Genomic DNA, 16,289 nt, shown 5'->3' on the forward strand with positions numbered 1-16,289 from the left:
TGTGATGAGCAGCAACATGCTGGCGTTAGAACTGACGTTGATGGGTTTCTTGTTGAACCTGATGTCTGTAAACTGCGAACTCGAAGTAAGTCATTTCACAGGTAGGGCTTATAGGAATAAATCTATCTTCAGCTTAAATTTAAATACACTGACGTAAAGAAAAAATTTAAATATTTGATAATATTTAATCAAAAAGTTTTTAAAATTTGCTAATAAACAAATTCGCTAATATTATTTAAGTACAGTTATATAATCACATTATATATATATATATATATATATATATATATATATATATATATATATATATATATATATATATATATATATATATATATATATATATAATTAGTAGGCATGTCTATCCAACCACACGTCACCACGTTCAATAGCTGCGCCATCACGTTCAGTTGGCGCGCAATGGTTTTGAGTCATGAAACTCTATTGTAAATAAAAACATGTAATGCACTAAACAAAAATTTCATAAAAAACGTTTTAATAGCAATCTTTTATGTATTGATGCACTAAAAAGTAGAAAATAAATTATACACTACTATTTAAATAACTATAAAGAAAAGCGTGGATCTCTTCCTAAACATTAATAAAGGTATCCAATAGATACTAAAGTGACCCACGCTTTTCTTTATAGTTATTTAAATAGTAGTCTATAATTTATTTTCTACTTCTTAGTGCATTAATACATAAAAGCTTGCTATTAAAACGTTTTTTATGAAATTTTTAAAAGTTTAAGTAATTAAAAATAATGTCTATATTCCGAGTTGCCATCCCACGTAGTGTTATATAAGAATATTCGACAAAGTTTAGGGGAGATTACTCCTGGTTTATTTTATATAGTTATAGGCTTTTGTAATATTGAAAGTAGAATAAGTTCCAATTCGCTGAAAAATTTGATACAAAACTACAAATTTGATATAATACATGTACATAAATTTTCATCAACCTAGCTATAACGGTACTCAAGTTATCGTGTTACAGACACACATACACACACACTCAGACATACGACAGAACTGCAAAGCCCAGTTTTCCCGACTCAATTACGCGTAGATCGCCAAAATTTTTATCAATCTGCATTTATTATTTTTGCCCGATTAAAAAAGTCCCCTATGCTCCTTATGTGATGAAGTACTGAGGTGTAAAACGACGAAAAGTGTCCAAATTTCATGTGATTTTTGTGTACGATGACAATATTTCCTCTATACCCTGTATAAGAGAAAGTACAATATTATAGTGAAGAAAAAAACCCACCTTAAAAAACGTCTTCATAACAAACTTTTATGTAAAATTGCACTAAAAAGTAGAAAATAAATTATTTTCTTTAAATACGGAATAATACATTACTATTTAAATAACTATAAAGAAAAGCGTCGGTCTCTTTCTAAATATTAGTAAAGGTATCCAGTAGATAATAAAATGGCCCACACTTTTCATCCATAGTCAGTAATAAATACAGATGGATGTTGTAATGTTTTCTTTATCGTTAGCAGGTTTACGTTATGGTGTCAACCCCCCCCCCCCCACCACCACCACCCTTGTCGGGATTTGTCAATTTCCCTATTAAAATACTTTTTCACTAATTAATCATTTATTTATTTGATATGATCATGTAGGTAGTTTAAAGCAATCACCGGGTGAAGGATGGGGGGCGGGGGGGGGGGGGGGGACTCACTAACTAAACATTGAGAATTTGCCGAAGTAAAAGGTTTTTCTGGGAATTGTAGTAACTGACACATCAAACCACACCTGAGGGAGTAGGGAGTGACCCCAAATTTAATTATTTACTACAAATGCAATGATTTTTTTCACCTGCATTAATAACTGTTAGAGTTAGGCGCATAAATGCTTTCTATAGGTGCATTAATATTATGTTTGCACAAATTAGCGCCATCCGACAAAAAGTTACAAATGTACGTGTGATATTAATATATATATATATATATATATATATATATATATATATATATATATATATATATATATATATATATATATATATATATAAATGGCCCGTTGAGGGAAAAATACAACGGCCGCTAGGTTGACAGTGTTGTCTTTTTTTCTAAACCGAAAACAAAACCAAAATCACCACCTCAACTTCGAATTAAACCGGAAACGATTTTTATCCAGAATCGGCATTTTGACCGGATTTAAGCTTGATCTATGCGTAGTTACTACACATTGATACTAAATATAGTCGTAGTCATGCCCCTAAACTCTGCACGCTGACCTCGTTTAAGATTAGAGAAATAAATGAGGTGGTAATGTTTGTGTCCTATTATCAAGTATCGATGACGTCTTATTATTATGTATTTTTTGGGCAATGGCTTTTTAATTCTATGTTTACTCTAGAATCAATGACGCCATATTATAGTGTGCACTTTTCCAGATTTAGAATATTTCCTACTGTATGTTCCCTGTGACGTCACGTTTCGTTTTTCGTCTCACTGTAAAAGTTTTTACTTTGCTTGGATAGTATAGCGTTCCCAACATATACAGTGAAAGATAGAGTGACAGACAGAGTGACAGAATAGTTAAACTATTATTAGGGTTATTTAAATGTATATATATATATATATATATATATATATATATATATATATATATATATATATATATATATATATAAAACAAATAACTGGATAACAGTTTGACTTAACATACGGTGACGCCAAATGAAACAAACCACTTTGTATAATTAGAAACACGAGCTTGATCTTGAACTAATAAACCGGGAGTGATCTCCCATAAACTTTCTCGAATATCCTAATATATAAAAGCCCATATGCGCACTTCTCTCTCTCTGTCCGCAAAATATTTTCGCCGGATATCACATCAGAATCTTCAGCGATATATGGAGAACTTGATACGGAATTTTGTTGAAAATAATATGGTAGATGTTTTAAATGTATAACCAACATTTTATTTAAAGATGAAAAATAAAAAAATAAAGGCGTATTCGAATGTAGAAAAACAATTTTAATTGTGCAACTGGAAAAGTGTTTATAGTTGGGACAAGAGCGCTTTTAACAATGACGTCACTTAATGTTTACACTAAAAAAGAGCACAAAACTAATGACGTCATCGTCCGAGTTTAGAATAAAATAAAGAAATGAACTATTTCATTCAAATGTGATTTAGAGCTACGTACGCTATGAAATGATTTTCTCGCCCTAAACTTTTATAAGTTTTTACTTTATCTAATTGGATTCTAGATATAGATCTAGATCTCGATTCTAGATCTAGATTAGATCTACGGAAAAACTAGGCGTAGGCGTTAAGATCTGGATAACTACAATTGAACAGCCGGGTTTTTAAATAAATCTTTTAAGTCTCTTAATTTTAAGTCTCTTAATCAGCGAGTGCATTTAATAAGGTATGGTTACCGATGAAGAAATGAACTATTACATTTAAATCTATAGATCTATACATAAAAACCTAATAAAAATAAAACACTTTAAAAACAAGAAGAATACCATGGAAAAAAACAAGAAGAATACTATGGAATAGCCGAGTTTTAACGGAATCATTTAAGTCACTTAATCAGTGTGTGCCTGTGTTATGTTAAATGTGTCGAATTTTTTTAGCTAATTAGTTATTTCTTTGCTTTGTCACTAATATCGCTCAGCGTGTGGTAATGCACATTGCGTTTTGACCAATAACTATTTTATATATTATTTTTCTCAAACAAGTTCAATGTTTTAAAATTTATAGGCCTATATTTCACGTGAAACGTGTAGGCCTACCGATGGCTAGTTCTTATATAAAACAGCAGGGGATGGGAACTCCATATTAAATACTTAAAGTTTTTAAAATAGAATAAAATCTCGTAGAAAAAAGAATTGCACACCAAGTGAACGCCATATGAAATGTGCATAACAGTGCGCAATATTATTACTACTTTATACATTTACATGCGTTTTTAGAGAAATCGGAAATAGCGTAAATTAGTACTTTCGGTCAACGGAAATTACTCAAAATTTGACAGAAGGTAGAGAATTAGATCTTTCATTTACATGTGAAATTTCATTTATCTATCTGAAATAGTACTCAAGTTAAAGGCTTGTGAAAAATTCAAAGTAGAAAAAGTGCCACTTCCAGTTATCTACGATGTTGATAAAATACTTATATATATATAAAATTTCATCAACCTAGCTGTAACGGTACTCAAGTTATCGTGTTTACACACACACACACACACACACACACACACACACACACACACACACACACACACACACAGACACACACACACACACACAGACATACGGACAAGATTGCAAAATTATGTTTTTTCCGTATCAGTGAGGTGTAAAACATCGAGATTTGTAAAAATCTCGATTTTTTTTTTGCACGATTACAAGACTTTCTCTATACTTCGTATATACGAGAAAGTAAACATGAACATAAATATGGACGTAAACAAATGTAAACATAAAAATGCCCCATACATGTTTCCTCTAATATAAATTTTATTTATTTTTCCAGTTGATGCTATCATACTCTGAGAAAATTAAGTACCCGATAGATGACCAGAAGACCATTATTGTTGAATCCTTCATTCCTCAGACTTCCCAAAAGTAAGCAAAATATTTAATATCTAAAAACTGATAAAGGTACTCAGTAGCAACGAAGACTAGTTAATTTAATCATCTTTGTTCTGAAATTGTCAACAATAGACTTAAAAAGCTGGTTCCAAATGGTTCCAAATTTGTGTTGCCAAAAAATATATTTTTCAACCAAAATTGTTATTTTATAACATTTGTGTAATAAGTACGAAATTACTTCCGGTTTCATTAAGGCTAGAAATGGTCAAAGAAATGATTACTAATGATATAGATCTAATAGTAATTTGGCAAACATTCTTATTTTTAATTTGAATTAGTAGAGTCAGGGTGTTGTGGTGATTGGGGATGCTTTATTGTTATAATTACAATTCAACGCCATTTAGCATAGATCACAATTGTGTATTGTATCATTGAAAATAATTGTTTTAACTTTTATTGTTTTACTCTCCCTGTCCATTCCGGTAGACTTCAAGGAGAGGTTGATGGCAGTTTTTGAAAATATTTGAATTCATAAAATAATTCTAAACGGATTTTCATTTGCCTATATTCGATACAAAAATATAAAAATGAGTGTAATCTATGGTTCCCAAAACAGCTTTAATTTTTACAATGTAACTATAATTTTATCGCTTGCCATATTTTTTTGCAAGTTTTTTTTTTAAAGTTAGTATGATTACATAGATTTTTTCATGCCTATTATTGTTTTTATTTCACTTTCTTTTCGTCTTTTTCCTTTAAAGTGGTGGTGGGGGGGGGGGGGGGAGCGTTCTGAAACGGTATGTAAAATCAACATTCCGGAAGCAAATGGTACTTTACATGACAGTGCTGCAACCCGGAGTCCTATTTTCAGAAGGCCCCAAAGTGTTCTCTATTAAACGAGAATAAATTTAATTTCCCTAACGACCTCTAGTATTATCAGCCAAAAGCTAATGTCGAGTGCGAAATACTAAGTGCCGGATTTTTCATCATTTAAATGTCTCTTATTAGCTATGTTAACGTGTGAAAACCTGTGTCTAGCTTTGACATTGATATAATACTTTATGTCTACGTTTCTATTTCATTAACAATGCCTTCTTCCTACCCCTCTTAACGTTTGAATATGATTAACATATACGTTTTGCCAGTTAATATATCAACAAATTCAACTTATATATATATATATATATATATATATATATATATATATATATATATATATATATATATATATATATATATATATATATATATATATATATTGGTGTGTAATACATGATCCCACTGCCTCGATATTAGGGTAATTGAAGCTTTATTCCTCATCTTTATCGTCTACAAGAAGCATTTAAACATGTTACGAAAGCTTAAAAACTAGATTAGGTTCTTTTAAAAGCTGCTAAAATATTGTGGGGTTTTATTAAGAATTCACGCCACAGTAAATTTGAAAAGATTAAAAAAATCTTTCAAACAAGATAAATGGCCCGTTGACGGAGAGATACAACGGGCGCTAGGCTGATAGTGGTGTCTTTTTTATTTAACTCGAAATTTAAAAAAAATCACCACCTAAACTTCAAATTTTACCGGAAACGAAAAATATCATTGAAAATGGATTTTTATCCAGAATCTGCATTTTACTGCAGTTACTGCACATTGATACTAAACACAGTCGAAGTTAAATCCTTAAACCTTTCACCTAATCTCAAACACGAATAAAGTCGCATTTAGGTGGGGGGGGGGCTCTGCCCCAAGCACCCCCCCTCCCCCACACACACTATAAAGCACGTCTACCGTCCCATTCAACGAAAAATACTTTTTATTTTAAAAAAAACATATTTTTACCTGTGTCCAACCCCTTCCAAAAAATTTAGTCCACCCTCACCCCCGAATATTTCAAGAACCCCTCCCCCTTCTGGGGAGGAATAACTGTGAAAGAAACACTGGTCGCATTTGTAGCTCATACAAACTAAAGGTAGAGCAGACAGTGTTCGTTTCAGGCTTTTTCCGGGGGGGGGGGCACTTGAATTTTTGCATGGGCGAATAAATTTCGACGGGTCGGGGAAGGAAGACACTGGTAAAAGAATATATTTTCTCTATGAATTATATTATGCCTTTTTGGGAGGGGGAGGGGGAATTAGACGTTCTACCGTCGGTGGGGGGGGGGGGGAATAGACGTTCTACCGTGGGGGGGGGGGGGGGGGGTAAAAGGGGCTTTGCCCCTACCAGAAGAGAAACTCTTCACGCAAAACACTTATAACATTAGACTCATTAATTAGGCCGTATTGTCTGTGTTTTTACCTTCTCGTATATACGAAGTATAGAGAAAGTCTTGTAATCGTGCAAAAAAAAAAAATCGAGATTTTTACAAATCTCGACGTTTCACACCTCACTGATACGGAAAAACATAATTTTGCAATCTTGTCCGTATGTCTGTGTGTCTGTCTGTGTGTCTGTCTGTGTGTCTGTCTGTCCGTGTGTAAACACGATAACTTGAGTACCGTTACAGCTAGGTTGATGAAATTTCATATATAAGTATTTTATCAAAATCGTAGATCCGTATCAACTTTTGAGCGATTTCCGATAACCGGAAGTGGTACTTTTCCTACTTTGAATTTTTCAAAAGCCTATAACTTGAGTACTATTTCAGATAGATAAATGAAATTTCATACGTAAGTAAAAGATCTAATTCTCTACCTTCTATTAAATTTATTAAAAGTACTTTACGCTACTTCCGATTTCTCAAAAAACTAATGTAAATTTTAAAAGTAATAATAATATTGCGCACCATTATGCGCTTTTTTATTTGGCGTTCACTTGGTGTGTAATTAATTTGTCTACGAGATTTTATTCTATTTTTAAAACTTTAAGTATTTAAAATGGATTAAAAATCATGTCTATAGCCCGAGTTCCCATCCCCTGTTATTTTATATAAGAATATTCGAGAAAGTTTAGGGGAGATCACTCCCGGTTATTTATTATAGAGTTTCGATTACGTCATTTCTTTTGAGGGGGGGGGGGGCGGGCGGCTTAAACGTTGTTTAGGGGGGGGGGGTGGGGCTGGGGCTTCGTCCCTAACCGAATAATTGCTTGAAAGAAACTCTGCAAGCAAACCACTTTTAAGATTAGACAAAATTGGCTTTTTTTAAAATTCAATGTTTACTCTAGAATTAATGACGTCAGATTACTGTGTGCACTTTCCGGCTTGATACTATTTTCTACTATATGCTCAATGTGACGTCATGTTTCGTTTTCGTTTTACTATGAAAGTTTTTATTTTGCTTGTATTTTCTCTATAGCGTTCTTGTCAGATACATAGATAGATAGATAGATACATAGATAGATAGATAGACAGACAGCGAAACTATTATTATAGACGAGAAAAAAGGCCCGTTGAGGAAGGATACAATGGGCGCTAGGTTGATAGTGCTGTCTATTTTCTCTAAACTAAAACCAAAACTAAAATCACCACCTTAATTCAATTTAACCGAAAACGAAAAATGACATTGAAAACGGATTTTTATCCAGAATCGGTACTTTAATTTATACAAAATCTAGTCATAGGCATATCCCTAAACCATGCACCTAATCTCATTCATGACGAATGTCGCATTAAGAGTTTCTTTTAGGCAACTCTACTTGGGAGGAGGGGGCTCAACCCCCCCCCCCCCTCCACACACACCCCAAAACATGTCTACCGTCCCATTCAACGAAATATAATTATATACTTTTTCCAGTGTCCGCCCCTCCCAGGAAATTCTACCCCCGCCCCCCAAAAAATTCAAGTAACCCCACCCCTCGCTGGGGAGGAAAAAGTCTGAAAGAAACACTGGTCGCATTTGTAGATCATACAAACTAAAGGAAGAACCTCTGCGGGTCTTCGCCCCTACCGGAAGAGATGCATGAAAAAAAACTGTGCACGCTAAACACTTTTTAGATTAGAAAAAGCCCCCCCCCCCTCCGGGGAGGAAAAAGTCTGAAAGAAACACTGGTGTCGCGCTTAGCCACTACCCGAAGAATTGAATGAAATAAACTGCAAGCAAACTAATTTTTAGATTAGACACATTAATTAGGCGGTAATTTTACTATAGAGTATCTATGAAGAAATTTCTTTTGAGTTTGGGAGGGGGGGGGGGGGCTCAGACGTTCTTACGCGGGGGTGGGGCTTCACCCCTACCCGAAGAATTGTATGAAAGAAACTCTTCACGCAAACCACTTAGATGAGACAAAATTGCCTTTTTATTCAATGTTTACTCGAGAATCAATGACGTCATATTACTGTGTGCACTCTCCGGCTTGATACTATTTTCTACTATATGCTAAATGTGACGTCATATTTCGTTTTCGTTTAACTATGCATGTTTTTAATTTGCTTGTGTTTTCTCTATAGCGTTCTTGTCAGACAGATAGATACACAGACAGATACATACACAGACAACGAAACTATTAGTATTAATTTGCTATTGATTTACTTTCCTTTATTTTTGCAATGGACAGGATCATGAAATTCCACCGAAAAGTTTTTAAAATGACAATAGTAAACTATATGAGACTACGCAGGCAATTCGGAAGCTGCTGGTTAAACTAAGCTTTCAATGTCACAACAGACACAGAATTAAAAACTTGACTTAGTAGAAAGTGTTATTAGAACATAAACAAATATATGATCAAGATTTAAAGATTTAAAGATTATTATTCTTCTATTTATATGTCATCGGGTGCGGAGGGGTTGGGGGGTCAAATGTTACGCCTAGTTCATTCTTTATTAGCATTTCGCACCCAGGCTGGCCTGCTTACATGTTGTATTTGGTTGTAGTAGACAGCTTTTGCTATAACACTATAACCACATTTTTAAAATGTTTCTTATTCATGCTAGAGAAAATGTGTTTATTTTTCTTTCAGCTTTATGGTGAGCCTCTCTGACAATGAATATTGTTCAGAGAATATACCTCTACAAGTTAACGTTGACTTTAACCAAAATAATGTGTGGATAACCTACCAAAAGGACGGACTTTGGTCAGATGAGAAAGATAGAGTAGAAACAATCCCATTTGTCCAAGGGAAAGACTTTGAGTTCAAGATAGCTCTATTGAATAATTTGTTTAAGGTATGTAGATTTTGCAAAAAAATATTAATGGGCCTCTAGTAATTATTTTTTTAAGTTTTGAAATTATTTAAATAAATTTTATTTTTAGCTGTCCGTCAACGGCGTGTTTTTTAGAGATTTTAAGCTCCAAATGTCCAAAGATCTAATCCACTACATACATGTTGATGGTAATGTTGACATCAAGAGGATTTTCTACTCGGTTCGTTGTGTTTGTCTATAAGTGTATGTATGCTTTATGTGTGGAGAAGAAATGGAGTCATTCGAGAAACTTTGATGGTTGATGTTATCTGTTAAATATAAATGTTTAAGTAATAGATACATTAATATAAAAATTACTAAAAAATGTGGAGTCACTGAATATTTGAAAAATGACGGTTGTTCCAAATTATTGTTACAAAATGTAAATATGACAGCTGCATAAATCTTTACAGTATAACACGCCTAAAGAAGGTATACCAAGAAAATATTGTTTTCGATAAAAAGTATACTATATTTTAAAGCAAGATTACATATTATATACGACAATTTTTATATAATAAACTTTGTTATATCTTATTATAATGTCTTATAGTATGTTAATAAATACGCACTAACACGATTTTTTAAATTGATTTCAACAATTGTAGTATCGTTCCCCGGTAAGTTGAACAAAATCCTTTTTTTTTATTAAAAGAAGAATTTAGCTCTGATTATATATATATATATATATATATATATATATATATATATATATATATATATATATATATATATATATATATATATATATATATATATACATACATGTTTTTTTTAAGGCACGAATAAGAATTTATGGGCAGATTTAACTATTTTCTAATTCAATTGTATAGTATGAAAATAATAGACTTATTGGAACAAAAATTAGGAACGAAGAAGAAGGAGAATGAAAACCCTTTTTGTGTTTAAAATACCATTTTTATGACCCTGTTAATTAAAAAAATCATCTCAATTTTACAAGATTTCTACTAAACGTTTTATAATCCGTCATCATATTGTATTTGACATAATTGGAAAGCTGCATTTCTTATGTAGCCTATTTGATAAGCGGATTTTCAATCATCTTGGAAACACCCAAAGCTTACAATCGGCTTTACAAATTACACAGATATGTTATTTTCCTGACCTACTTTTCGTTACTTTTGTTGTACTCAGTTGGTACTTTTTTAACACTAAAAAGCCTACTTCTTTTTTATTTATTAAATAACTAGGCATACTGCCTAGCTTCGCTTAGGTTTTCAAAAAAGTTGAGAAAGGTTATTAGAACTGAAAGGGCTTTCATAAAAATTATGTATATATATATATATATATATATATATATATATATATATATATATATATATATATATATATATATATATATATGCTGAGAAAAAAATGCTGGAAAATAATGATAGTTTTCCGATAAAACATGATTTGGAAAATATTAATATTAGCAAACTCTAAACAGTAAGTTCTTATTAAATAGCCAAAGGTGGTTCAACTTGAGGTAGACCCAGCTGGAGAAATGATCATCGTCAATGGATTCCCAACTAAAAACACAGAAAGGTATATGCATTTTTTCTTCTTCATGATTTGCTTTTAAAGGGCAATGTTATATTTTTTTAGCCAACTTTAAGGAACTCTTATAAAATATTCTCTTAATTGTATATGATGAAAATTAATTTAAAAAAAGAGTTATTAGTCCGTTGAGGAAAAACTAAAACGAGCACTATGCTGACAAACCTAAACCTTTGCTGAAAGTTTAACCTTAACCTCATCTGAAAGCTTGTGGGACGGAGTTGTCTATCGGTAGAGAGCTGGACTGCTAACCCGTAAGTCTCGAGTTCGAATTCGGGTTCAAGTCAGTAAACCGTCCCTGAGTCCACCCAACTCTGATGGGTATTTAACTCACGTTAGGGAAAGGAACGGCGGCTGGGCATAGTGCTGACCACACTATCTCTTCATATGCCGAGGTCACAGAAACAAGTGAACTCTACCTCACTTGCCCCATAGACCGTCAGGTTTGAAAGGGAAACTTTACTGTTTTTTTTACATCTGAAAGCTTAACCTCAAACTTAGCATCGGCTCTAACCTTAACCTTTTACCACAAGGAACTTGGACTTTAACAGAAAGTTTATAGAAACCGGACTCTTTACAGGAACCACAAGATAAACCCGAAACTGAACACAACAAAAAAGATTAATAAGCAGTGTCGCTAATTCATCATATACATTTGATTTCATTTAAAATAAACGCTATATGTTTCATTTTTAACGTTTATTTTTCCTTATGACTTACATAGGCTCTAAAGTCTATAAAAGTTTTTTTTTTAAGATTGGGGGAGGATTAACGCTTACAAAAATTAATTAATGCGAATGCTTTAAACAGATATTTTGTTCATTGCTCTGTGTGTGTTCTGTTGATTGAGTGCAGGTTTTGGAAATTGTTCTAATAAATCGGATGTAGATCTTTAAATTGATATCCAACGTTAATTAAGGGAGGGGTGTTGATTCAGAAATAACATATTTTTGTATTAAAATATGTTCACAAGTTTCTACCAGCTACTTTTTTACTTTCTCGTATATACGAAGTATAGAGAAAGTCTTGTAATCGTGCAAAGAAAATCGAGATTTTTGCAAATCTCGACGTTTTACATCTCACTGATACGGAAAAACATAATTTTGCAATCTTGTCCGTATGTCTGTGTGTGTGTCTGTGTGTGTATGTGTAAACACTATAACTTGAGTGTCGTTACAGCTAGGTTGATGAAATTTCATATATAAGTACCTTATCAAAATCTTAGATCCTGATCAACTTTTGAGCGATTTCCTATAACCGGTACTTTTTCAAATTTTGAGTAATTTCCGTTGACCGGAAGTAGTAATTTACGCCATTTCCGATTTATCAAAAAACGCATGTAAATTTATAAAGTACTAATAATATTCCGCACTATTATGCACATTTTGTTTTGGCGTTCGCTTGGTGCGCAATTTATTTTCTACGAGATTCTATTCTATTTTTAAAAGTTTTAGTAATTAAAAATCATGTCTATATCCTGAGTTATATAAGAATATTCGAGAAAGTTTAGGGGAGATCACTCCAGGTTTATTACTTTCTCGTATATACGAAGTACGAAGTATAGAGAAAGTCTTGCAGTCGTACAAAAAAAAATAGAGATTTTTGCAAATCTCGACGTTTTAGGGCTCCCTGGGTCGGAAAAACCTAGTTTTGCATCTTGTCCGTATGTCTGTGTGTCTGTGTGTCTGTGTGTGTGTGTGTGTGTGTGTGTGTGTGTGTGTGTAAACACTATAACTTGAGTACTGTTACAGCTAAGTTGATGAAATTTCATATATATGTATTTTATCAAAATCGTAGATCCTTATCAACTTTTGAGCGATTTCCGATAACCGGAAGGGGTACTTTTTGCGTGGAATTTTTCAAAAGCCTATAACTTGAGTACTATTTCAGATAGATAAATGAAATTTCACATGTTAGTATAACATCTTATTCTCTGCCTGCTATCAAATTTTGAGTCGTCGACCGAAAGAAGTAATTTACGCTGTTTCCGATTTCTCAAAAAAAAAAACGCATGTGAATTTGTAAAGTACTAATAATATCCCGCACTATTATGCACATTTTATTTGGCGTTCACTTGGCGTGCAATTCTTTTTTTTAATGAGATTCTATTCTATTATAACAAGTTTAAGTAATTAAAAATGGATTAAAAATATTGTATTATGTCCCGAGTTGCCATCCCCCGTAGTGTTATATTAGAATATTCGAGAAAGTTTAGGGGAGATCACTCCCGGTTTATTAATATTTAAAATGTGCTTTCGAACATTCTTTTTAGTTAAATATAAATATTTCACAATTCTGTATTGTTGTTTGTTTTTTCTTTCTCCGATACTGAAACTTTTTTTTTATAGTTTTGTAAATTTTGATAAACATACTTTAACAAGAGTAAAATGTTCTTTTAGATAATATTTTTTTAGCTTAATACAAATATTTTGACAATTCTGTGTAGCGGGTTTTTTTACTTTCGTTGATGCTGAAACTAATTTCTGTTTTTTTAGGTTTTAATAAATTATTCTTTAACTATGGAAGATTATTTCAAACCAGACGCATAAGTACGATGTGAAACGTATCATTTTTTTTTTTTTTTTTTTTTTTGAAAATGCAAAAACATTCATATTTATTGTTTCTCAAAAATCGACTTTGATAATTCTGAAAACAGGTTCACAATTTTCCTGGCATGTAGTTCTGGCTTGAACGCACAAAACTCAACAGTGGACAACATACCTGATATAACTATGGCTTTCGATGTCCGATTTACTGGTTACGAGTATGGGAATGCTATTGTCATAAACCACAAGACTAATAATGAATGGGGCATGGAAGAAGTGTTCAAGAATCACAAATTTGAAGTCAATATTCCATTTCAGCTGAAGATTACATTACTGCCAGGGTATATTGAGGTCAGTATCCTAATATATATATATATATATATATATATATATATATATATATATATATATATATATATATATATATATATATATATATATATATATATATATATATATATATATATATATATATATATATATATAAGCCCATGATCAGTATCTTCAGCAATATATGGAGAACTTAAAGATACGGAAATTTGTTACAAATCATATTTTGGATGTATTAAATGAATAAACTAAAATTAGTTGAAAGAAGAAAAATAAGCGTAAGGGCATATTCGAATGTAGAAACACATATTTAATTATTCAACCGGAAAAGTGTTTATAGTTCTGACAAAAAAAATCTCTAGAGAACATACAAACAGCACAAAAGCAAACACTGGCAAAAACAAGGGCGGCACATGAAACAATGAGAAATATATCATGATCAAACAATGTTGATAAAAAGTTTAAACTACGAAAATGACACAACACTAATGGCGTCATTGATTATACGATAAAAATAGAATTAGAAATCGAATGTCGAAAATGATGCACAATACTAATGACGTCATCTTCACTAAGATGCACTTCCCACATCTTCCAATTTTAGAATATAAAGGAATGAACTATGTCATTCAAATAAGATTTAGATCTATAAATCTACTAAGAAGACGTACGCTATGGAATTTATACAATTTTTTCGGCAAAAAAATACAGGCCTATAATTCACTTGTAACTGGTACCGATGGCAAGTATTAATGTGATTTCGTTTTTATTATTTAAACGGAATTAAGCCGCACACACTGATATTTTTGTCTCAGTTTATGCAATTTCTTATATTTAGATCGACCACAAAGGTGTACGCCTGTACAAATACAAGCATGATATTGATCAGATCAATTACTTTGGTTACGGGGGAAATGTTCAAGTCAACGAAATCCTTACCACATAGACATCAGGAAATCATTTACCAAAGAGGTTATTGATTTAGTAGTTGAGCTGATAATAATTACGATAAGTGCCTTTTAAATTCACTTTTAAAAATAAGCAAGTTAGTTTTAAAATATTTAATCTTTGAAAACAGTTTTTAATTTCACCCTCAAAACTTTTGTAACTTTTAATTAAATTTTCATTTGTTTTGAATTTATTGCAAGAATGACATACTATTAAACTTAGTGATTTATAAAAAAAAATTTAGCAAATTAATTGGTTTATTGTTGTTTTTTTTCAAATATTTTTTATTTGTTAATCAAGTATGTTTTTATTTAAAACCCCTTACCCCCCACCCCCCCCCCACCAATCCCAAAAAAAAAATGCGCAAAAGAAAATCTGTGCTAACAGAAAAAATAACGCAAATACAAATTATTTATGCCAACACACTTTATATTTGTCCCATTTTGTGGAAATTTATTATGCTATAATGGACATGTAGTCACAATTTATATAATGACGGCACCCTTACCCAGATAATTTAATCCGCCCCCTTCCCCAAAAAAAAACCTCAAGTGCCCCCCCCCCCCCTGAAATATTTTTTGAAAGAAACACTATCTGCATGATTGAGTAGGTCTACCTTTCATCTGTATGATCTACAAATGCGACCGGTGTTTCTTTCAGACTTCTTTTTGTACCCGGGCGGAGGAGGGCACTTGAAAAAATATTTTTTGGGGAGGGAGGTGGAGGTGGACTCAATTTTACGGGGAGGGGGACTGACACTGGTAAAAGTATATATTCTATATACATTCTATTTCGTTATAGTGGGCTATAGACGTCCTAAATGCGAGCTAAAGTGCAAGTTTTAGGTGTTTGATTATGACTAAATTTAGTATGAATGTGCAGTAACTACATGTAGATCAAGGTGAAATCTCGCTTAAATGCCGATTCAACGACATGTTTCGTGTCCGATAAAATTTGAAGTTGATTGGTGATTTTGGTTTTGGTTTCAGTTAAGAGAAAAAGACAACGCTATCAAACTAGTCCCATTTATCTAGTTATTATATATTTACAGAAAATCTTTTTTCTTCGTCTCCTTTGTAGTACACTATCATATAAAAGCTTGTTATTAAAACGTATTTTATCCATTTTTACTTTCTTACATAGGCCTACATAGTATAGAGGAAGTATTGTAATCGTGCACAAAAATCACATGAAATTTTGACAGTTTTCACAGTTTTACACCTC

At 32.3% G+C, this 16,289-nt stretch overlaps 2 protein-coding genes across 2 annotated transcripts; both read left to right on the forward strand.

Moving 5' to 3' along the window:
* Positions 1-10,069, forward strand: LOC131928283 (32 kDa beta-galactoside-binding lectin lec-3-like). The gene is made up of 4 exons (XM_059284272.1): positions 1-85; positions 4,507-4,598; positions 9,459-9,663; positions 9,752-10,069. Exons 1-4 carry the CDS (start codon positions 5-7, stop codon positions 9,881-9,883), a joined length of 510 nt encoding a protein of 169 aa, XP_059140255.1. The 5' UTR covers positions 1-4; the 3' UTR covers positions 9,884-10,069.
* Positions 10,070-10,295: 226 nt separating this feature from the next.
* On the forward strand, positions 10,296-15,291 carry LOC131928285 (galectin-3-like). The gene is made up of 4 exons (XM_059284273.1): positions 10,296-10,301; positions 11,150-11,229; positions 13,898-14,138; positions 14,956-15,291. Exons 2-4 carry the CDS (start codon positions 11,189-11,191, stop codon positions 15,061-15,063), a joined length of 390 nt encoding a protein of 129 aa, XP_059140256.1. The 5' UTR covers positions 10,296-10,301; positions 11,150-11,188; the 3' UTR covers positions 15,064-15,291.
* Positions 15,292-16,289: the final 998 nt, after the last annotated feature.

This window comes from Physella acuta, unplaced genomic scaffold (assembly GCF_028476545.2).
Source record: "Physella acuta isolate Inbredline_101_S28 unplaced genomic scaffold, ASM2847654v3 ptg001480l, whole genome shotgun sequence".
Lineage (NCBI taxonomy): Eukaryota > Metazoa > Mollusca > Gastropoda > Physidae > Physella > Physella acuta.

Bases quoted from the DNA above. Each gene is read 5' to 3' on its own strand.
- LOC131928283 (XM_059284272.1), top strand. From the start codon at position 5: ATGAGCAGCAACATGCTGGCGTTAGAACTGACGTTGATGGGTTTCTTG. The intron at 86-4,506 runs GTAAGTCATTTC...TTATTTTTCCAG, and splicing joins CTGTAAACTGCGAACTCGAA to TTGATGCTATCATACTCTGA. The intron at 4,599-9,458 runs GTAAGCAAAATA...TTTTTCTTTCAG, and splicing joins ATTCCTCAGACTTCCCAAAA to CTTTATGGTGAGCCTCTCTG.
- LOC131928285 (XM_059284273.1), top strand. From the start codon at position 11,189: ATGATCATCGTCAATGGATTCCCAACTAAAAACACAGAAAG. The intron at 11,230-13,897 runs GTATATGCATTT...TTCTGAAAACAG, and splicing joins CCAACTAAAAACACAGAAAG to GTTCACAATTTTCCTGGCAT. The intron at 14,139-14,955 runs GTCAGTATCCTA...TCTTATATTTAG, and splicing joins TACTGCCAGGGTATATTGAG to ATCGACCACAAAGGTGTACG.